This window comes from Podarcis cretensis (genome assembly GCF_951804945.1).
Source record: "Podarcis cretensis genome assembly, chromosome: 10".
NCBI classification, from domain to species: Eukaryota; Metazoa; Chordata; class Lepidosauria; order Squamata; family Lacertidae; genus Podarcis; species Podarcis cretensis.
Window position 1 is genome coordinate 74,834,972 of NC_137179.1, and position 24,387 is coordinate 74,859,358.

Here is a 24,387-nt window from a genome sequence, read left to right on the forward strand (position 1 = left end):
AAGTATTCCCCATCCATGGCATAAAGTATCGTGAAGGACAAGAATGGCTTTCTACCATGGTCACTGGCCAGTCCCTTCAGCCTTTGCATGCTGCAAATACCCAATGTCAGAATGAAGACAGGAAAGTACAGGAGATGTAAAATCATCTTATACCTTTGCATCCAGGAGAAGATTATCTGGCTTAATATCTCTGTGAATAAAACCCAGCTGGTGAATTGCATCAATGGCCAGCACAGTTTCAGATATGTAAAACTGTGTTTCTTCCTCCGATAAAGTATCCTTCTTCATTAATAATGTCATCATATCTCCTGAATCAAGGAGAAATATATATTATAGGATTTTACAATTAAATAGGCTTTGGTAGTCCAAATATTTACAACGGCACAAGCTCAATCAGTTCTAATAAGTATTTTCGAAACTCAGCAGTTCAGAGCAGTGATGAAGGCTCTTTCATGAAGTATTGGGGGGACTCCAAACATTTTATGTAGTCACTTGCATATACACTTAAGCCTTCTCTTAATTTTTTAAAACAATTAATAACTGTGTTTGTATTGTTACATTATGTCACAGAATAAAAGCCAGTGTGAACAAAACATTCCTCATCCTTTGTGTTTAAATGATTGGGAATAGCTATACACTTTCCTCAGTCCAGGGACTCAGCTATACAGCTGCAAATAAAACGTTTTAAGTGAGTTTTAAGTGCAATATTCAATGTGACACTAGATGATGATGGTGAGTCTTATGGAAAATTCAATCTAGTAGACCCTCTGGATATGAATGTAATTCATTCCAGGGGTCCGTACATACCCTGAAAAATCCACAAGTAGAGGTGCCACTTCTGTGCATGTGGCAAACCTAGAAGAATACACTTCTGGGTTTGCTGCGTTCACAACCCAAAAGTTACATTACCTGAAGGTAACGTAACCCGAAGGTCTACTGTATTTTTAAAAGTGCTGTTAAAAAAAAAAAGCATTTTCAGAGCGGTTTTTATGTGTGTCTAGATTCCACCCAGCTCTCAATCCGGCAAGTGACACTGGTTTCAGGTATGAAGCATGGACCATTTATTTACCTCCAGGTAGAAACTCCATGATCAGGTAGAGATTCCGTTTGTCTTGAAAACTATAAAACATCTTCACCACCCAGGCACCATCTGCTTCAACCAGTATATCTCTTTCTGCCCGTATATGAGCCACCTATAGTTGTGAATATTGAACAACAAAACAGAATGTTCACAATAGCCAATACATAAAGAATTATTCTCCTACATAAACCACCAGTTAACTGATTTTCATATGCAATGCAGAAATGCATTACTGCTAGATAATATAAAAGTGTAAGTACATGGGTGCGCGCGCGCACACACACACACACTTCCCCAAATAGACTAGAGTGATTTCAGTCTCAGCCCCAGAAAGTTACAATGCATACAAATGCCATTGATATTATTAAAATTTTAGCAATTAACTCTGTGTCATTGATTTCAGTGGGACTTCAACATTCCCTCTACGTTGCTCTCTTGGACAATGTAAGCCAAATAATTTCAAAGAAAGCCTATTTATGCTATCAACAGAGGTAACAGCTGTCAGACAAGCTCAATCAATTTGCAAGCTTGAGGTCCATTTCGCAGAACCAAGCTTTATGTGTTAAGGCGTAGTGATCATGTATCATACATGCTCACGTGAATTCGCTCTGTCTCACAATGTAAACAATACAATAAACAATAGTTTACAGTAAACAATTAAATACCACAAGGTACAGTTTGCATACGTCTTGGTTTGCATACGTTGGGTTGCATACGTTGGTTTGCATACGTTTTGGATTACAACATGTCAAACCTGGAAGCGCGTGTCCCAGTTTGCAACCTTTTTTGGGATTACAACCCATTTTTTTATTATTATTACAAACAAATTTTTTTGCAGGCCCCATTGGCGAAAGCGCGCCTTGGGCTACAACCTGTTTGGGTTTACAAACGGACCTCTGGAACGGATTATGGTTGTAAACCCAGGTACCACTGTATTTAATTCTATCTTAAAATGCGACACCCGATTAAGTCTTTCAAGTGACTGGCTTCTTTTGTGTTTTGTTATACGGCCAGAAACGGTTTAGTCATGTTGGTCACATGACCCAGAAAGCTGTCTATGGTCAAATGCTGGATCCCTCGGCCTGAAAGCGAGTTGAGCACCGCACCCCACAGTCGCCTTTGACTGGACTTAACCATCCAGGGGTCCTTTACCTTACCTAAATGGCCAATGCCAGCCTTTACTTCCAGGGGTGCCAGCCAAGATGCACCTACAGACCTGGGTAACAAGCTACACTTTTCAGATTTTTTGAGAGATAAGTTGTACAAGTATGGATCCGCAATGCTGAATCTGTGACAAGACAGCTTCACATAGCTGTTGCATAGTGCCACAATTCCTTCCAGTCCAGGATTTAGTGCAAATACATGTAATATTTGCACACAAACTGACTAAGGAATCACATCACACGATTCCCAAGAAGTTTATAAATATAGATTTGTTTTAGATTTGCAGCACACACTTTTCCAAAGACTCCAAAGAGAGTAGTACGGCATGGATATATAGCCACAATTCCCAGGGTTTTGTTTTAAAGACAGCCTTATCTGTCTTCCACCTTCCCACACCGCAAAGATCTCAAAAATCTCAGTCTCAGCCAACTCATCCTTCTATCTTGCCCAACTTCTCTATAAACAGGTAAACTAATCTTTCAGTAACTTATCAGTTCCACTAATAGTGACAAGCAATGCATCCTACTGGCAACAAATGTGCTGCAGGAATAGGTATGGTCCTTTTTCAGCAATACTACAAATATATATTGCACACAACAATGCATATAATCACTACTGGTTTTGACGTGCTTGCAATATACTAAAAAGACATACCTGCTCTTTCTCTAGCATGTCAGCTTTTCTTAGTATCTTCATTGCATAAATATGACCTGTATCTTTCTTTTGAACGAGGCGGACCTGTGGATTAATTTTTTTAAGCCATTATTAAAGCATACTGTTAAGCTAACAAATTTGCAATACTGGGGTAAATGCAGCAAACTGGTTGAATAGCAATTCCAAAACTGGAAGAAGGGTGAGCGTAACAGGCAATCTATATGAACACCTAATCTCTGCTACAAAGAGCAACAAATGCTACTAAAATCCATGAAGATTAGAAGGAAGGTCTCTAAGGAGAACTGAGAAAATTGGGAGTGAGGGGAGAGAAACCTAAGTTTACTGATTGTTTATTGAATGTTTATCAGAGTTATTTTAAAAAAAAGTCTCAAAGAGCTGGCCAGGGAAGGGAGAGCAGTACAAAAAATGAAGAATTATGAGCTCATTATAAGGTCTGCCCCCCCCCTGCATACCATAAACAGTATTATTGTTCAGTAAGTTATCCTGACAGGAAGGTGTCCTGAAATAAAGAGTTCCTAAGAAAATACACAAATTACGAACCTCTCCAAAAGCACCTCTTCCAATAACTTTCAAAGATTCAAAGTCATCGAGGCCTAGCCTTGTTCTCTTCAGCCGCAGAAATTCGGTTTCTTTGCGGGCATGCTGAGATCTTCGTAGCTTTTTCTGAAATATATATTAAGCATGAGAAAATCCACAACTCATACAAAAATGGTATAAACAGATAATCAGTTTATAATGCTACTATCACCAAGTATGGGATATAATTCCCTCTAGCCTCCCATAGGGAGGAAGGACTCAGTGAGTCCCATTGGTGTGGTTAATGTGTCATAAAATAAGCACACAATAATAGCCCTGCTGGGTCATTGTCCTGTTTCCACAGTGGCCAACCAGGCGCCCACGGAAAGCCTGCAAAGAAGCCATGCAAGCAACAGCGTTCTCCCTGCCTCTAACCTTGGAAGCAGACTACAGTCATCATGGCTAGCAGCCACTCATAGCCTTTTCCTCCATGAATTTGTCCAGTCCTCTTTTATAGCCATCCAGGTTGGTGGCCATCACAAATTCCATAGTTTTAACCATGTGTTTTTTTTCGTCTGTCCTGAATCTTACAACATTCAGTTCCACTGGATGCTCATGAGTTCTAGCAATACAGTGGAGCCTCTAATCAGTTCCGGAGGTCCGTCTGTAAGTCGACCCGGGTTGCTGGTAGAAGCACCATTGTGCGCAGGCACATTCAGCGGCACAAACAGCAGAAGCCACTTCTGCGCATGCGCGAACCACGGCAAACCCGGTATTTACTTCCGGGCTTGCTGTGGTTGCAACTTGGATCAGGCCCAAGTAGAGGCGGTGGTAAGTAGAGGTTCTACTGTACAGTGTAAGAAAGGGAGAAAAACTTTTCTCTATCCACTTTCTCCATGTTATGCATAGTTTTATGCACTTTTAACTCACCTCTTCACTAAACAGAAAACAGCATCCCGGGTGTGCTGCAGGGACGTGGCGTGTGGGAGGGGGAGGGCTGCTCCTCACACTGCCACCCCCGAGCCAGCCCTGCACTGGTGGTGCATTCGGCGGCAAGGGCTGGCCTGGCGCTGTTGGCTCCGTTCGCCCTCTGCACTCCCCACCCCCACCCACCCTGGCGAGGGTGCATGCTGTCCCCCTTCCTCGCAGGGGAGTTCCTCCATCTGCTTGATAATTTTGGATGCCCTTTCCTGAACCTTTTTCAAACTCTACAATACCCTTTGTGGAGCGAAGTGACCAGAATTATACACAATATTCCAGGTGTGATCACATGATCAATTTGTATGATGCCATTCTGGTATTGGCAGTTTTGTTTCTGATTCCTTTCCTTAGGACTCCTAGCATTTGCCTTTTCAACAGCTGCTGCACACTGGCCAGCATCTTCATAGAGCATCCTCTACAAGCCCAAGGTCTTGTTCTTCATCAGTCACTGCCATGGGCATATATGTGAAATTAATATTTTTTTGCACCTTTAATATTCAAACATAAACAAAATGTAATATTTAAGCATAAACAAAATTTAATATTTTAAAACAAACTATTGCTTATGGTGCCTGCTGCTGAAAAAGTTCTCACACCACCTCTGTGCTGTTTCGGTCACAATGGCTTGTTGTGCAAACCCAGGGTTATGGCTCGTTTTCCTCCAATGACCTACTCCAAAAAGACATATCACGCCTGGTCATAATAGTTATATAGGCAGTGGTATCTTAGCTAGGACTTGGACCTTGGAGAGCTGCTGCTACTGAAAGTATTGAGGTAGATAGACCAATGGTCTGCTTTTGTGTAACGCAACTTTATAGGTCCACGCAAGGCCATTTCTTTGAGCCTCATCTTCAACAGAAAATTGGTTAATAACTGATATGCAAAATTTAGCATGCTGCCTAATATTAGAAAAGGTGCCAAACAATAGTTTTCATGAGCAAAATAGACAAACATCAGTTGGTAGAGAATGGTACTCTTAATCTCAGGGCCATGGATTCAAGCCCCACATTGGGCAAAAGATTCCTTCATTGCAGAGGACTAGATGACCCTTGTGGTCCCTTACAATGCTACCTTTCTCTGATTCTACTATGATAGGGTGCCTCTAAAAAACTCAATGTTTTTTATCTTGTATCATTTACAGCCACAAGATGGCACTGTATACCCATTTCTGTCAACGTGAGATTTCCCAACTTTCCAGGTCATCTCTTGTAGCATGCTATCAGGGGCACTGGCTCCTGCCCCCCCCCCAAAAAAAGTTTTAAAGGAGGGTGCTAAGCCCCCTCAATATCCAGTGGTGACGTCACATCGTCACACAACATCGCATGCGGGGTGTCACATCATTGTGTGATATTGGCCCTCTCAATCGCCGGCGCAAGCCTGCGCCAATGTGTGTTATGTTATGAAAAAACTGCAAGGTCAATATAATGGCAAAAACTATTGCAGAATCATTCCCACTCTCGCGGTGCTATAAGGAATGGATTGCTAGAGCATGATGATTCATTAGTAGTTCTACTTTATAAAAGTGAACCACAGTGACTTGCAGCACAGTATAAACACTAAAATCAATTACAACAAACCAACCAATAAAAACTGTTTGAAAATCTTTGCCAATAAAAGGCAGTCTTGCTGAATCTGCCATGCTAAAAGAGACCACAAGTGTTTGAAACCATTAAAATACCAATACTTGTTCAATTATATGGGATTATCTTCCTCCTTAAGGAAAAGGCAGCTCCTTCTACAGAATAACTCTACCCTGTTCCAAATCTAGCAATCCTACTTTCCCACAGTGACAAAGAAGGTGCAGTTATTACCTCCTACCTGTCTTCTCTTCATCTTACTCTTGCTTTCTAGGCAACGTGATTCCAAGACAGACCGCTCAAGTGCAGGCCCGTGAATCATTAAGCACCAATTCTGAACAGTAAACTGTAAAAGCTTCCAGCTTAAATTAAATTCACATTACCTCTTCATCTGCTAAACCTTCCTCCTCCATGGCCACTTCTAGTTTCTTCTGCCTAGGTTGGTAGAAAAAAAGGGTGTGTGTATATATTATAAAATGAAGAGCCTGTATTTTACTCTACTAGAGTGACTTTACTCCTCAAATCATATCAGTAAGAAGAATTGGAACACAGAAATGTTGAGTACAGAATACAAGTTTATTTTAAGCTGCCACTGTTCACCCAATGCCCTTCCTCATCTTTCCCCAACTTGGCACCCAGCAGATGTTGGACTACAACTACCACCCTCTCTGACCATTCAGCAAGCTGGCTGCAACTGATGGGAGCTTGGGTCCAACATCATCTGGAGGACAACAGGTTGGGGAAGTCTGGGTGACCTATACAGATCCAGAGGACCACTCACACACTCATTCACCTGCTTGGGTCCCTTTTGTGTCTCCCTGGCAGGTGAGGAGAGGAGCAAAACCACTGAAGTGACTGTCCAGCCTCCTGGTTGCTAATCCCGGCACAAGAGAATAGAAGGACACAAGACCACATAAGAACAATCTTCTCTCATCTTACATGTCTCCACCTTCTCCTCTTTCTTGCAAAGTATCGCAAAATATGTTTCTTCACTGACTTGGTGTAGGAAAACAATATCCAACTAAAAATAAAAAGGTACATTTTGCTGAACAACTAGATAAAAAGCAGAGCTTCTTTTAAGACCTCCGCTTTTCCAAGGGGTTAATTAACAAGGACATTGATACACAAATATCAACATTGTAAACCAGGCTTCCTCAACCTCGGCCCTCCAGGTGTTTTGAGACTACAATTCCCATCATCCCTGACCTAGCTAGGGATCATGGGAGTTGTAGGCCAAAAACATCTGGAGGGCAGAGGTTGAGGAAGCCTGTAATGTAAACAGAGGCTTTGTTTGCAGAACAGCAGCTGAAATGGCACAAGGAAAAGCTGCCAAAACCGTTTTAGCTATTCATACCAAGAAAATAGGTGGTCAGTTAAAAGTTATTTGCTAGCCAGAGTTGTGTACATGTTTTGAGGGGGAATAACAGACCCCCCCCAACATCTACCACACATAGAAAACTCAAGTGTAGACGAAATCTAACACCCAGTACCTGGTTTCTCTTTCTTCATGCTGTAAAATTAGGTTACTATAAAAGTTCTCCAGTGTGAGCTTGGCCACTGTCACTCTCTCCCGGGTGTGGTTGCTCATGGGAAAGGAAGTTGGAGTCCCTGCAGTCATTGCCATAGTAACATGTACTGAAACAGAGTGCATAAAATAAAAATTACTCCGCAGAAGAAAATTCATTTCCTCTCACCAAAAAATAGAAACTCATGATGAGGAACACAGAGTCCCTTACAGCATTAACTCTGCATGGGCTGCTTTAGTACTGTGGGATGTTCCACTAAGTCACTCAGGAATCTCCTTTTGGTACAGTCTGCTAAAGAACATAACTGTGTCATCTTAATTCACAGGGCAAGAGGAATATAAGAGAGACATCAAGGTTATTAAGGGCTTCAAAAAAAGTTAAAGACGACTTATGGTTCAAGGAAACACTCACTGTAATCAACATCCCTTTCTAAGATGTGTTGCTAGGGTAGAGTTATTTCTCCCTCAAAGGAGTGGGGATAATAACTGGGAGTCAATAGTCTATCACCAAGGGCATATGTGTGATTGGTGGCATCCTGCACCCATTGCCTCCACTACAGTTCAGGGGACTGGTCAGTGTCCCAGTCAGATGGAAGCAAAATATCTCTATTACAAGGCAAGAACATTTTAAACAAATATTTTTACTAGATAAACCACAAAAAAGACAAGCCTCTTTCAGCAGCTGCAACGAAGTCCACAATCTTGTGCATATGCACATACTCCTTCCTCTTACTTTACCATGATATTGTGACAGACACTGCAATCTGGCGCCCAAACCAATTTTACTAGGAGGCAGCAAGATAATGAGAATCTGAAACAAAGCCTAAGAAGGAATAGGGTACAATTTTAGAAGAATGTAGTATCTGCAGAATTTCTTTCGGGATCTATAAACTCAAAGGAGACACAAACTCTAATGAATGTGAACTTGCTAACATTTCAATTCATTCTCGTAAAACAATGAGTCAGTCATGCACTGCCCAAACAGATACATTAAACAGTGTAATATACACTATTAAGATGCTATGGGCTGGGTTCAAGGTAAATTAGCTGAACTTAACTAAAATTGAAATCAATGGGACTTGAAATCAATAGTAGCTTGTCCCACTGATTTCAGTTTGAACCAAGTTCAACTAATCTGGTCTGCATCCAATCCAATTTAAGTCACCCATGAGTCTGGCAGTTGTGAGAATTATGACATATGTACACAAGACAACAAGAGTTTCAGTAGTTCAATCCTCTTAGTTTTGCTACCATCAGAAACATGCTGCCAGTGTTCACTTAGTTCCAGAATGTTACCCTCTCACACAGTCATTACCATCGCATATGTTTGGAAATCACAATCCCTTTCAAAAGCGATGTGATAATTATTTCTAGTCAAAATTATAGTTCACGCTTTCTGTCTGCTGCCTAAACATCTAGAGTAAGGTAAAGGTAAAGGGACCCCTGACCATTAGGTCCAGTCGTGGCTGACTCTGGGGTTGCAGAGCTCATCTCGCTTTATTGGCCAAGGGAGCCAGCGTACAGTTTCCGGGTCATGTGGCCAGCATGACTAAGCCGCTTCTGGTGAACCAGAGCAGCGCACGGAAACGCCGTTTACCCTCCCGCTGGAGTGGTACCTATTTATCTACTCGCACTTTGACGTGCTTTCGAACTGCTAGGTGGGCAGGAGCTGGGAACGAGCAATGGGAGCTCACCCCGTCACGGGGATTCGAACCTCCGACCTTCTGATCGGCAAGTCCTAGGCTCTGTGGTTTAACCCACAGCGTCACCCGCATCCCTTAACATCTAGAGTAGTGTTTCTCAAACTTGGGTCACCAGCTGTTGTTGGACTACAACTCCCATCATCCCTAGCTAGCAGGACCAGTGGTCAGGGCTGATGGAAATTGTAGTCCAAAAACAGCTTGAGACCCAAGTTTGAGAAACACTGGAGTAATTTTTCTGTAGCATAAAGTGATCGGATTGGAGGTGGAGTAAAAAAATAAAATACTCTGCACAGTCTGTTTCCCTGTGATTCCTGTACTTACTAATACAGTGGTACCTCGGGTTACAGACACTTCAGGTTACAGACTCCGCTAACCCAAAAATAGTACCTGGGGTTAAGAACTTTGCTTCAGGATGAGAACAGAAATTGCACGGTGGCGGCACGGCAGCCCCATTAGCTGAAGTGGTACCTCAGGTTAAGAACAGTTTCAGGTTAAGAACGGACCTCCAGAACGAATTAAGTTCTTAACCCGAGGTACCACTGTACAGACACCACCAGACAGAGTACACCTAATATGTTGGGTTTTATTAAGCCTGGAAAGAGCAGATAACATTTCTGGTACTAAACAGCCAAGCTATAAATAGGGTGGGCGATTCTATCTCTAAAGAAAGAAAATTACAGAAGAGAGTGTGCACTAGTGCCTTATATTATACGAAGGGTATAATGATGTGCCCCCCCACCAGCTGACCATGCTGCACTGCTCCCCTTCTCCACCCTGCTGTACACAAAGCACTGCTGCCTTTCCTCTCCTGTCCCCCTGGTGATGTTCTCGGACTGGCAGGCGCCACAATGGCAGGGTAATGTAATGGATAGCCTGCTGGGACGCTGATCCAAGATCCAGATTCAATTATCTGGTAAGCTCACGGAGTGTTCTTAGGCAAGCCATTATGTCCAAATAACTTAACATTGTTGTTTGTAAGTGTAAAATCCAGGTCAAGGGGAGGAAATCCATGTATGACACGTCAGACTTTGGAAGAAGGGTGAAATAATATTATTCAGTTCATTTGTATACCACCCTTCATATGAAAACCACGGAGCTGTTTACAATACTAAAACAATAAAACAAATAAAATTACAGATACATATAGCAATAAGGTGTGTTGCATTTTTCAACTGTCAAATTCCAAAAATGAGGGGTGCTAAAAAGTTACAATGAGCCCAAAAGCATTTTGGCACCCAGTACAGATCACACAGAATTGGTGTGATGTGGCTTCACTGTGGCACCTGGAATTCTCTCTGCAGTGTTTTGCACCAGCGACATCTTCCATACCACTATCAAGGGTAGCCTCCTGAAGAGCACATTACGGTAGTCCAACCTTGAGGTTACAAGAGCATGGATCACAACTGGCAAGCTGTCCCAGTCTAGGAGAGGGAAATGTGCCTCCAGTACAGTCATACCTCGGGATAAATGTGCTTCAAGTTAAGTATTTTCGGGTTGCGCTCTGCGGCGACCCGGAAAAAACGGAGCGCATTACCTCCAGGTTTCACTGCGCGCACATGCGCAGACGGTCAAAATGACATCACGCGCAGAAGTGGCAAAACACGACCCACGCATGCGGGTTGCGTTTGTTTCAGGATGCGAACAGGGCTCCGGAACGGATCCCGTTCGCATCCCGAGGTACCACTGTATCAGTGTTGGATCATGGAGGACCTCCAAGCTATGCAACTGCTCTTTCAAGGGATATGCAACTTCATCTAGAACATACCATTCCATAGACACAGGAACTGCTCACTAAAGTGATGCCAAATGTAATGAATAAATCACCTGCCCCATGTCTTTGCCCAGTAGCTAACATCTGTGGCTGGAACGAAGAGAACAACGGCTATGATGTATGCTGCCCTTACATTCCAGGAGACCAGCCCAAGCCCTGCTACAGCAAATGCAGAGAGCACATAGACTATAGGCATAAGATAGAGACTTAGGTTCTTTTTCTGGCATCTCTACGGGCAGCTCCAGTAAAGGCCAAATGTTGAGATACTTGAAAGTGTCAACAGTCCACTAATCTGATCCTATATTGTATAAGTGAGGTTATTGCACTCCCCGTTTCCCTAAAAAAACCCTGAAATTCTGCACCCAGGTAACACAAATTCTGCACCAAAATGTTGGATTCTGCAACTTGTATAAATTAAGCAAATTGTTTCCTTTCTTTTACTTAATTTATGTTGCAAACATACTATTAATTCTGGTTTTGCTGGTGGTGGAGGGCACCAAAGCAACCTATGGAAGAATTCTTCTATTCATCTTCAAACACAGTTAACTTTGCAACCCCAAAGGCAGAAGCTTGCCTTCTCAAAACGGAACAGAGTTTTTTGGGAGATTGAACTTCACATTTAGGAAGTGGTACATGCCGCCCTTTTTGGGGGGGGGGCAGCCCTGCAGCAAAAAATAAAATAAAACAAATAATAAAATGCTGTGGATGAATCAGGGGGTCTACAGGGTAGCATGACACCAAAGACATGTCTTTTGCTACCGCTCTACCCTGCCAAACACCTGATTCACCCAACAGCAAAAAAAAAACCAGAACACCAAAATCCTGCTGGGTGAATTGGGGGTCTGGAGGGTAGCACAGCAGCGAAAGAGACAGGTCTTTTGCTGCCCCTGTGCCTGGCATACCAGGTGACTGCAGCCAGGCAGTTGGAGCTGCTAGGCCCCAAGGGGGGAGCCTGCACATCTTCATCCAGTTGCAAAAGGCCAGTTGCCAGTCGCAAAATGTGACTGACACCCAGCTAATTTTAAACACTGCACACTAATAACAAAAAATAATTTCTGTTCTGGAAACTATAGCCTCTTTTGCCAAAGTTTTTCATTCAGCCCTGAATTCCAACAGAAGCCCTTCCATCATGGAGATTAATACTGAAGCTGGGAAAGTATACAGAATGTTGTGGGAATAGCCACAAAGCATAATGTAACAGCAGTATTTATGTACTCTAAACAGCCCATTATCAAACAGCTAAACCTATAATGCGTGGGTAGGGAGGAGCAGGGTTGGATTTCGAAAAAGAAAAGGTAATGGTAGGAACTCAAGGCAGGCTGTAAGTACCAAAAGTTTGATGTGAAGAACAGAGACCCGAAGAGGAGCAAATTCTATGTTTTCTAAAGAGAGGCCAGCATTGCAAACTATACTACGGATAATTATGTTCAATTCGGCATTATATTCCGCTATAAAAGGTGGAGGGATTTACTCAGAAGAAGATTACAGCTTTATGTCCCTTTCATTTTAACAGAAATCTCAATCCCTAATCTTAAAAGTTTTCTATTGTAAATCAGTAAGACAAAAGTGTTCAAAGTTCAGTTAAAAGTATTTAGAAGGGACAAACCATCTCAGAATAGTTAATATTTTAACGCTGGAGAGACTCTCATGGGATTTACTTCAGAGCAAGCATATATAAGATTCTACAGCAAACTGTGAGAATCTAGAATGTGTTTTTACAATTTTCAGTTTGAAAAACCTGCAGTCACCAGTATAATTAGATAAAATCCTAAAATTAGAACCAGGAATGCACCAAAATAAAGATGATAATAATAATAATAATAATAATAATAATAATAATAAATTTTATTTATATCCCGCCCTCCCCAGCCAAAGTCGGGCTCAGAGCGGCTAACATCAAATGTTTAATACATTAACATAAAATCAGACAATCAATTAAAATACATCCTCAAATCAGATCAGGATCAGAATAAAATCCAATCGGATGGCAACTCGCAGATTAGGGTTGGGGACCTTCAATGTTCACCAGGCCCAACTGTTTGTGCTGAACTTATATGGGCCTGTGAGAAAAAATTGGGAGGCCACTTTCACGCAAGTTCTTATGAAAGGGGAGAGGGAGTCAGACTGAACCCCGACCAAAGGCCTGGCAGAACAGCTCCGTCTTGCAGGCCCTGCGGAAAGATGTCAAGTCCCGCAGGGCCCTAGTCTCTTGTGACAGAGCGTTCCACCAGATCGGAGCCACAGCCGAAAAAGCCCTGGCTCTAGTTGAGGCCAGCCTAACTTCTCTGTGGCCTGGGACCTTCAAGATGTTTTTATTTGAAGACCGTAAGTTTTTCTGTGGGGCATACCAGGAGAGGCGGTCCCGTAGGTACGAGGGTCCTAGGCCACATAGGGCTTTAAAGGTTAAAACCAGCAGCTTAAACCTGATTCTGTACCCCACCGGGAGCCAGTGGAGCTGGTATAGCACCGGGTGAATGTGATCTCTCAGCGAAGACCCCGTAAGGAGTCTCGCCACGGCATTCTGCACCCGCTGGAGTTTCTGGGTCAGTCTCAAGGGCAGCCCCACGTAGAGCGAGTTACAATAATCCAGTCTGGACGTGACCATCGCGTGGATCACAGTGGCTAGGTCAGGGCGAGAGAGGTAAGGAGCTCTCCTGAACACAAGCATTCCTATTTTTAAAAAAGAATGGCACACAAATGTTTTGGAAGTAATTCTGCTTTGCTCTGAGGACTGGCCAGAATGATGGCTCTAAAACTAAAAGCAGACACAGTCACCTAACTCAATTGGGCCCAAATAACAGAAGTCAAGAACAGTCTCTGGAAATGTAAGAAAATATGCCACCACTATTCATAGTACAGGAATGAACTAGTAGATTGTCTTGTCAGCTGATTCAGTGGTTTCAAACCAGTGTGTCATGGCACCGTGAGGTGCCTTGAATAATGGCCGGGGTGCTGTGGGAAACACTGGCCTCTGTCCCTCTTTCCCCCCCTCCCTCCTCTGATGCCCTCTTGCGTCTCTGCCTCCCACAGGCTTATGCAGCTGTCTGTGGCAACAGCCCTGACTACAAGCTACCCAGGTGAATTGTGTCTCTGGGGCTGGCCAGGGGGTGCTGGTTGCCAGGAGCTGAGGTGGCCTCAGAGTAAGCAAGCAAGTGGGCAAGGGAGCCCAGCCAGCTAATGTGCCAGCCTTTGCTGTTGGGAATGGACATACAAGTCTCAGGCCCCTGTGTGACACGGGTGGCGCTGTGGTCTAAACCACTGAGTCTCTTGGACTTGCAGATCAGAAGGTAGGCAGTTCTAATCCCCACGGGGAGGATGCTCTGTCCCAGCTCCTGCCAACCTAGTAGTTCGAAAGCACACCAGTGCAAGTAGATAAATAGGTACCGCTGTAGTCAGGGACCAGGCAATTTCCAGCACTTTCCTGAGATTTCAGGGGAGAACAACAACTATTCAACCTGTTGAAACCTGTAATGTAAATCCACTCAGGCAGTACCGTGCTCTGGGGTCAATACCAGCTTCAATATTTAGGAGCAATGGCTGGATACCATTCTTAACAAATTCTTAACACATTGGCAGTAGGGAGAAAGAGATTGCTTCAAGAGACTCAAGCATTTCAGGATAGCATCCTCCTTCCAGAAGTAACAGCATGGCTGCACGTTACACTGACTATGCAATAGCTCTGCTTGTTCAGAATCCCGAATAGCTCTCCTCACAATATGCACAGGAAGCTGGAGAAGTTGCCACTTTCCCCAATATGTTGCTTTTTAAGGGAAGTGCATGGAAAAATTATGAGCAGAGAAAGGCAGTCAGCAGCTCCGCCTTCAACATGTATGATTCCCTTTCCTTCTAGTTTCCTCTGCCTGTTAGCAAGGGAGCCTTGAAATTATACAGTCAGAGTTCTCATTTGGAGAGTGAAATGTGGAGGCAGCTTCTAATGAGTGAGATAAGGCCAATGTCTGGACAGCTGGGAGAATGGAAAACAGGTTTGACTAACAAGACATGAGTTTCCTCCAAAGTGAAAAGCAGGATATATCTGAACAATCATAGCTTAATCTTTAGTCTTCCAGGCTGCTTAATCACTAAAAGGGCTAAAAGAGAACTTGGGGAGAAATAATACTTTAGACAATGCTTTTTTTAAAATAAAAAAACAAACAAACCAGTGTGAAAGCAAAGATTTAAATTTTTTAAAATGCAAAGGTAAAATGATATAAACTTCATGGCCATAAACTGAACTGCATCATGGCCTTGTATAGTCTCCCCCAATCTGGTGCCTTCAATATGTTCTTGTCTATAACTTCCATCAGCCACAGCCCTATCACTTCAGACTGTTGTAGTAGCGGTAGGATGGGGGGGGGGGAGAGAAAAAACACTTTTTAAATCAAATTCTCCCCCAAGTAGGGAAACTAATGCAGCAGGGGGAGAGCTGGTTAGAATCCTCTTCTCCCTGAATACTATTTTTTTATTTGCAGGGAGTTTTTCATATTGCAGAGCACTCCAAAATAAAATGTTCCCCAATCATCATCAGTCTTTATTACGGTCCAGACAAGTCACAGTCTCTCAGAGTACAGCCCCTTACCTAACCAACCTAAGGCCAGAGCTCTTATTATGTAATAAAAATAATTATTTGAAGACTAAAACAAGCTAGCTTTGTTATATATTTGGCAGGAGTATGATATATGACAATAAATGTTAACTCAGTCACAATAATCTACCAGCACTCCACTAACATATCAGCGAGTCTCTCACAATATAGAATCAATGTTATAGTCCAGCGAACACTAGTTTGCAGGTGCTTCGGACACAGTTTTACTTTAGACTTCTGTGGTAGCATGAACAAGTGTTACATGGGCTCTTGAGCACCAGATTTTCAATGAATAACTTGGCATCTGGACCTGTTTACACCATCATGTTACAAAATTTTAACTGAGGATTATTATCCAAAAATAATAAACAAAGCTTGGCTTTGTTTGTGGGCAGAGACTCTAGCATTTTTTCCAGTCACATCCTCTGCCCATCATTTCAGATTACTGTGTCGTGGTTATGAATGGTAAACACTACCTAACTGATGTTTATACAGTCGGTTTGTCAGCGTTAAAAAAAGTGTTGCTGATTCATCCACTCTTTATCATAGAATCATAGAATCTTTTGCTTCAGTTTAGCCTCACACCATTGTTGTGTGAAATGCCAATGGATGGGGTATGTTAAGTGATTGTAATCCAGGGATATGCGTTATGTAAATAAACCCTCCAAGTTGTCCTCACATTTTGTGTGTGTTGTGTCTCATACACTTGAATGGCACACTGGTTCTTCCTAGATAATTATTAGCTTTTAAATGACTGAGCTTAGTTGATATGTTATGGTTTTGGGGACAAAATCTTACTACAGGCGGAGGTACATGTTCCCCAATAAATCAGGGCATTACATCTATGTCCCAGATACCTCGATATCTGTCTACCTTATCGGCTGCGTCGCATAGATTCGCATTTGTTAGAGCCAGATTTAATGTGTTCCCCTCAAATGTGCTGAGCAATAGATTTTCTAACGGTAAAACCTCTGTTTTATGCGCATGTGACAACAAATCAATAGAATCCCTTTATCATATCTTGTTTAATTGCCCCTTATACATTGTTCCCCGATCAAGGATTCTGAGTTCAATCATTCTGGAAATTGTTGCTAAACCACCTGAATTACATCTAGCTTATCTACTCCAGGACATTGATTCTTATAGAACATTACAGGTTGCCAGATTCCTGATTTCAGTTCTTTCATATAAAAGACTTCATGGAATGCTGCATGACTACTAAAAATCTAGTAAACTCTATGCACCATCTTTATCTTCAAGGCCATAATACGGTACATCTGAATAGTGTGATGGAGATTATGCGTTGAAATATTTTAGTTGATATTTTACATTGTAAAATGCTATTTTTATCTATTGATTTGTTTTACCTTGTGGGCTTATAGCCGAATAAAGTATTATCTATCTATCTACGTCTGACTTCATCTCATAAGTGAGGTGCTTTGCTGACAACATTATCAATACCCTTGAATACAAGGAAACTGCACCCAAGCAACAAGTTCAGTTGTTCCAGACAGAAGCTTCGTCATCTATCCAAGACAAATATGGAATTTTTTCGGAACAGCCTACTAGTGCACAATATCTTGGCTGTTTTATGTTTTATGACTAAAGGGCAGGAAAAAAGTCCCTTAAAATAACCTCTCCAGTAAATAGCCAGTCCTGCTTTTGCTGCCAAAAGAAACTGAAAGCCCATGGGAATAATAATAACCAAGAGAAGTTTGCATAGTCTGAGTGAGAGGGAACAGACTAAAGTTAGGAAGGGCCATGGAAGGAAAAAAACAACCACAGAACTTGGTCATTAAAGTCCTAAATTGCTAGACTTCCTGCAAATGACTTGTGGGTATAGACTCTGAATTAAATACCAGAAAACACTTCTTAAGAGTGAAAGACCAAAGCTCAGTGACAGAACACAAACTTTGTATGAAAAAGATCCTAAGTTCAAACTCTGCTGTATTCTGCAGTACCACTGTCAGTCAGTACAGAGACAATATTGAGCTAGAGAGACCAATAGCCTGAGTATAAGCCAATATTCTAAACTGCTGAACCAAGAAGCCACTCCATATGTTGGATCAGCTTGCTATCAGCTATTACATAATCAACAACCATACCATCACCATTGTGTCTGGGGAGGAAAAGAAAAGACTGTGTGTGTTAATAACCTAGACATAGGACGCACTTTTTCCCCTTCCAAAAATGAAGGGGAAATGTGTGTGCGTCCTATGGGGCAAATGCAAGCTTTCACTGAAGCCTGGAGAGCGAGAGGGGTCGGTGCACACTGACCCCTCTCGCTCTCCAGGCCTCAGGAAGCTATCCGCAAGCCTTGGGAGCCCGCGGGAGTTCCCACCAGGCTCCCAAGGCTTGCGGACAGCAGCCTGCAGCCCGAAACCCGGGGAGTGTAGCGGAGCGCGCCCCGGGCTTTGGGCAGATATCCCCAAGCCTTGGGAGCCCAGCGCGACTTCCCGCCGGGCTCCCAAGGCTTGTGGACAGCAGCCTGCAGCCCAAAACCCGGGGAGCACAGCGGAGCGCGCCCCAGGCTTCAAGCAGATATCCGCAAGCCTGGGGAGCCCGGCAGGAGTTCCCGCCGGGCTCCCCAGGCTTGTGGATAGCAGCCTGCATCCCAAAGCCTGGGGCGCGCTGAGCAGCTTGGTGCAGAGCCAAATGGAGGCTTGATTTTAAGTCTCCAGCACCCTCAGGAATAAAATCGCCTTGAACGACTGCAAAAACGTTCTTCACCTTTCTCAACACACCTCCTGAAAGGTAAGGCTGCGGGGCTTGCGAGTGTTATACTGCTGCACTGCAGGGATTTCCTACTGATGGGGGTTCCCATTTAAGTTGCTGGTGCAAGTCATGGCAAATACATTGCTGCCTCCGATGAACAGCAGGTGGAAAATATTCTCCATGAACTTAAAATTGCAATCCCCAAAGTGGCAGCAAGAGGTGGAGCTAACCCCCCTCCTCTTCCTCATGGTTCACACAGAAAAAGAAAAAGAAAAGCTCTGCAGCAGAGTCTCTTCATTCGTACCACGGCTCTTAGCATAAACTCTTGGCTAGGAGTTGTTCAAATTAAACCAAACAGTTAGCCATCAGGCTTATTATGACTAACTCATGAGGGAGAGGGTGTGGGGCAGAAAGATCTTTCTGCCTCAGCCTCCCTTCTGTTCCTTGGTGTGCTAAGGTAATGCTCTCTACCGCTTCCTCTATCCCAGCCGCAGATAGCTGGATGCACCTTGAACAGTTTGCTATGTTAAAAGTTGAATTTCTCTGTTCTTGTTCTTCTCTCCCATTGAGAGTTTTTTGCGCAGTGCAATCAACCCTCAAGCACACTACTATGTTCTTACTTCCTCATTCAACATCTTGAATAAGCACCATTTGTTCTCAACTATGGTTATAGTGCCACCCATTGTAAAAGAATTTCATTAAATGCTAAAGGTTTAGGCAATTTTGATACAAGAGACGCACCAAAAGAAAAACAGCAAAACTTCTACACTGCTTTTAAAGGGCAAGTGGTTAGGTGACCAAACCTATGTTCCAGGATCTTCCTCAGTAAGGGGTGTGACCATATTGATTGCAAAAAAATGCCATAAGGAGAGTTATCAATATAATTCATAAGGCCTGTATCTCTAACTCCCCTACCACTTTAATTTCTTTAGACACCTTCAAGGCATTTGATTGCATTGAATTGAATTATCTTTAAAAGCTTTTATTAAGCATGGGGTTTGGAAATAGATTTTTGCACTTGACTGAACAAATCTACTCTGAATCTACTGCTTGTATCACTATCAATGGTTGTGACTCCGTCCACTTTAAGATTAATCGGGGGATCAAACAAGGATGCCCTCTGTGGCGATCAAGGCCCTAGCCTCCAATATCAGATCCCACCCTGAGATTGAAGGAATCCAAATTCAAGGGGCAGAGTATAAGCTAAATTTTTTGATTGATGACTTACTGCTTATGCTACAAAATCCTTAAAAAAGCCCTCCCAAATCTGTAAGAAACCCTTAACAGGTTTTCAGAGGCAGCAGGATTGAAAATTAACTACAGCAAATCATTTCATCAATATCTCAGCATTAATGGTTGCGCTCTCATTCTGGTTTTAAAGTCGTGCATGGAGGATTTAGAAATTTACGGGTGGTCATAACTATGGAGCCAAATCAGCTCCATCATAGGAACGTTGGACATCTCTGTAGGAAAATCAAAGCGGTCCTGGAAGCACCTAAACTTAAGCTGGCTAGATCATATAGCAGCCATAAAGATGTCCATACTCCCCAAAGTCTTGTTCTTGTTTCAGACTTTACCTGTACTTATCCCCCCCTTCCCATTTGGCTCACTAGCAACATCTACACAATAATTTTATTACTGGAGAAGGAGAAGCAGGGTGACTTTGTCAAACTTTATATTGTCCCAGGACCAATGGAGGTCTCAGAGTCCCATGTCTTAGGCTATACTTAAAGCAAATGGTGCACATTATCAATGGCTCAGTCTCAGTTCCCTGTGTTAGAAATGAACTGGTACCCTTCAAGCCTTGTCCTGTCTTAACCCCCCCCCCCCCCCCGGCATGCACGGCAAAAACAGAAAATCCATTTTTACAATTAGCATTTAAAGCGTGGCGCAGGTGGCAAATTCACTTGGCCCTTCTGTCGTCATCCTTAATGCCCAGTCTGGAACATATACCATTCTGTTTTAATGACAAATACCTCCAGTATCGATGTTGGGAACAAAATGGAACATATAGGATCAAAGATATTCTGCCTAATGGCCATCCTATTTCAATAACTTATTTAAAGGAAAAACTAAAATATACCCCACACAACTGGCTCCAACTAACTCAGGTCCATTCTTTTGCCTTTGCATCACTCCCTGACTCTCTATGAATCACTTTGCCTTAACGCAACCTCAACTCACAAGGGCATGGCTTCCAATATATACAGAAATATACTTAGCATAGAATCAGCCTCTTCTCAGGGGCTACGATTAGTATGGGAGAGTGATCTGGATCTCTGGATAGAGGAACAAGTATGGGAAGCAATGTGGTCTAAACCCCCACTTAAAACAATTTCTGTAAGAATACAGGAAGCCACACTGAACAGTATTAAGATGACATTGGACTCCACTCCACCTATCCAGAATTGGCAAGTGGTACTCTAATTTATCAGGGACGCAGGTGGCGCTGTGGGTTAAAGCCTCAGCGCCTAGGACTTGCCGATCGAAAGGTCGGCGGTTCGAATCCCTGCGGCGGGGTGCGCTCCCGCTGCTCGGTCCCAGCGCCTGCCAACCTAGCAGTTCGAAAGCACCTCTGGGTGCAAGTAGATAAATAGGGGCCGCTTACCAGCGGGAAGGTAAACGGCGTATCCGTGTGCGGCTCTGGCTCGCCAGAGCAGCGATGTCACGCTGGCCACGTGACCCGGAAGTGTCTCCGGACAGTGCTGGCCCCTGGCCTCTTAAGTGAGATGGGCGCACAACCCCAGAGTCTGTCAAGACTGGCCCGTACAGGCAGGGGTACCTTTACCTTTACCTTTACTCTAATTTATACTATCGGTGTTGTGGTCACATTGGAACACTGCTTCATATGTGGTGGGATTGCTGCATAGTTCAGAGATTCTGGACCCAAATGTTTGAAACTATCTCTACCATCACCCCTTGGATACTGTCCCCAGCCCTGGCGCTCCTATCCTTGGAGCCTGGTACCAACTCACCCATCATGCACATGTTTATGCTACCTGCTGCACCCAGAATGTCAGTGGCTTCCCACTGGAAATCCAACTCATCTCCTTACCGAGAGGAGGGGCTAGCAAAACTATGGGACACAACACTGTCAGAACACCTGACACATAAACAAAGAGTCTTTAATGGTTCATCAAAAATAACCACTTTTATTCAACTTGGTATACGTTTTTCTCCTATGTTAACTCACCCACACAGCCCACTAAACCCCCTGCTCCACACAGAAATATGTGGAAAGGCCTTATCGAGAACTAATTTGACTCACCCTTTCTTCTTATATGTGATAAATATATGCAGCATTGCATTCTCAGGTGTCTTCCAGTTTTTCCCTCCCCTCCATATTCTCATTTTTCTATTTGTATTTTTACATTCATTATTCTTACTGCATTTCTATGTGCTTATGTCAATAACCATTCTGTATGAAAAATGATGATGTTGTTGATGATGATAATGATAATGATGTTTCTTATTGAATAAAGGGGGGGGGGCGACAAGCCAGCCTCTCCACATTCCATGGTTTCATCAGGTAGTTCTTTGGGTCCTAAGCAGTTTCAAGCATGGCTTCCAGAAAAATCTAGTTCTGGACATTCTGGTGGTGATGAGATGCTTGTAACTCAAGACTCCATAGTCCCTTCTCCCATCCTTAGCTACTGATTGCTTCTACTGTAAAGCAAAGGTTGCTGACAATGTTGTATACTCCTAGCACCTTGTTCTGCAATTGACGCTGACAGATCTCAGTCTTTGGCCAGGTGTAATGACAAACTACCCTATCAAATTACAAGAGCAAAATGGCAGAAGGCCCTTGCCTAGGAAGTGATGAGCTGGTGAAACCATCAATGAACCACACTGAAACTCTCACTTCAGCACAAATCTTCAGTTGAACACATCTGGAGGCAGGTGCTGAGGATATGCAACTGAAGCAAAATAAAGAAACTCTAATTCAGAAAACCATTTTCTGCTTTGAGTACAAACATATTCAAAGAAAGAGCTTTATCTGTTTTCACAGGAAATCTATGCTAGACCTGCTCTCTGCCCCAACCTACCAATACAAAAAGGAAGAAGGGCCTTTGGTTGCAGACACCTGATAGAGAGGCTGGTTGGTATTTGGTAACCAGAGGAGAACATGCAGGGATGAACACACCTAATTTCCACCAATAAATTCAAGACACTTCACACACGATAACTTCCTACTCAAACATCCATTGCCATAGTGGAACACACACATATGGCTGAAAAGCTCTAAAGGGAGAAAGGTTGTTTTCTGCTGCTCCAGAGAAGCGGACACGGAGCAATGGTTCCAAACTACAAGAAAGAAGATTCCACCTAAACATTAGGAAGAACTTCCTGACAGTAAGAGCCGTTTGACAGTGGAATTTGCTGCCAAGGAGTGTGGTGGAGTCTCCTTCTTTGGAGGTCTTTAAGCAGAGGCTTGACAACCATATGTCAGGAGTGCTCTGATGGTGTTTCCTGCTTGGCAGGGGGTTGGACTCGATGGCCCTTGTGGTCTCTTCCAACTCTATGATTCTATGATTCCATGGTTGCCCAATGTACACCTGCATTTTTAAAATGTGGCACAGTGCATGGAGAACTCGACTACCTTTTACACTGGAATGCTGTGCCTGTAACATTATTATTGTAAAAGAAGGTCTGCTTCTTCACCCACTTACCCTGGGTCATGGCATGGGGGAGTTTTATTTCGTAAGCTGCAAGGGGTGGGGTCCTGCTGGGGTTATAAGGTAGGATAATAATTGAAGAATAATAAATAACCCAGCTATTGTTATTGTCAACTGGCTCTTTAAACACAATTCCAGATACATATTCCCAATGGTTTTTAAGTGATCTGAAGCTTTATGTCCTGAAATAAAAGTTTTGCTTACATTCATGATAATAAAGTCACTAGCTTCTTTTATAGCAGTGCCAACCAGGCTGCCAACTTCAATCATTTTCATTTCATTTATTGAATTTATAACCTTATGACAATGCAATAGGGCTCGGAGATGTCAGCTTTTCAACATCACCATGCATTGCCAGGCAAACACCGTGATCTGGCAGTACATTGTGACATTCAAATCCTTTCTTGGAAGAGTGCGTTCCTGTAAGCCGCTTTACACTTAAGTCGGTTGGATTCCCTGGAGAGATCTGGATGCAACGGTATCCCAAACCTCCTTTGCATGTTTGCTGTGAAGCGAGCACAGTGGGCTTTTACTCCCAAGTAAAAACGCCGGATTTGCAGCCTTTAATGCACAACTGCAGTCTGCTAGTTTGAAGAGGACAGGATTGCAGTGTGCATGAAAAAAGAAGAGTTTGCAAGGCCAGGTGGTGGTGAGGAAAGAGGGTGTCACAGGACTTGGGAATCTTGTAGAAGCAGTGGAGGGGATGGGAGAGGCAGAATCTCCACCCACCCCAGGCTCTGTTGTGCTAGACATGATGGCCCAGCACGTCACCACCAGGCCGAGTAAGGCCTGACCTGGGGGCAGAAGTGCCGGCAAGGAGGGGAGAGGCAGTGGCAGAATCCCTTTCCCGCTGTCCCTCTCTCCAGCTGGGCTGCTCCATGTGCCCATCCACCCCAGGTGGCAGAAGGGTAAACTATGCCACTGAACTCAACACAAGCTGTGTCCTTTGGTGCAGCTTGGTAATTTCACACTTGGACTTAATGGTCTTATAGAGCAGCCCCTTTAGATGGGAATTGCTTTAATCTTTGTGCTGTTAGAGCAAGGATGGGGGGACAGTTTGCCAACCCCAATTATTAAAAAAAATACTCTGAGCATGTGATGCATTTTATTTTAAGGTCGCTTAAAATCATGTCAGCATGATGACTCCAAGTTTGCCTTTGCAAAATACATTTACTTAGGATTAAGCTTCAGTTTGTTGTAAGAAAAGGGTAATATATTCCTTAAAGTAAACAATAATAGAGTGAGTACCTGAAACCATTATAACACGCTTTTCAAAACAAGGAAGAAAGTATGCTGTGATGACCAAAATCAGTCCCGGTGGGTCATACCTGTGCCAGCATAAGAATTGGTCTGGGCTTCTTCGCTGCCACACTCTGGGTGGCCATTTGGGTGGGAGCTGGGTTGCAGCGCCCTAGATTTTA

The 24,387-nt window shown here is 43.3% G+C and overlaps 1 protein-coding gene across 2 annotated transcripts in view; it reads right to left on the reverse strand.

Moving 5' to 3' along the window:
* Nucleotides 1-24,387, reverse strand: part of STK38L (serine/threonine kinase 38 like) — a 48,711-nt gene that overhangs the window by 15,178 nt on the left and 9,146 nt on the right. The window contains exons 1-7 of one of the 2 annotated variants that reach the window (XM_079993683.1): nt 10,498-10,586; nt 7,485-7,629; nt 6,378-6,429; nt 3,461-3,583; nt 2,900-2,983; nt 1,070-1,193; nt 154-308 (exon numbers count right to left, since the gene is read on the reverse strand). In XM_079993683.1, the coding sequence (XP_079849809.1) occupies nt 154-308; nt 1,070-1,193; nt 2,900-2,983; nt 3,461-3,583; nt 6,378-6,429; nt 7,485-7,629; nt 10,498-10,549 (735 nt within the window). In that variant the 5' untranslated portion in view covers nt 10,550-10,586. Of the gene's footprint in view, nt 1-153; nt 309-1,069; nt 1,194-2,899; nt 2,984-3,460; nt 3,584-6,377; nt 6,430-7,484; nt 7,630-10,497; nt 10,587-24,387 lie in introns of those variants that run through there. The other variant, XM_079993684.1, reaches the window with a different exon arrangement.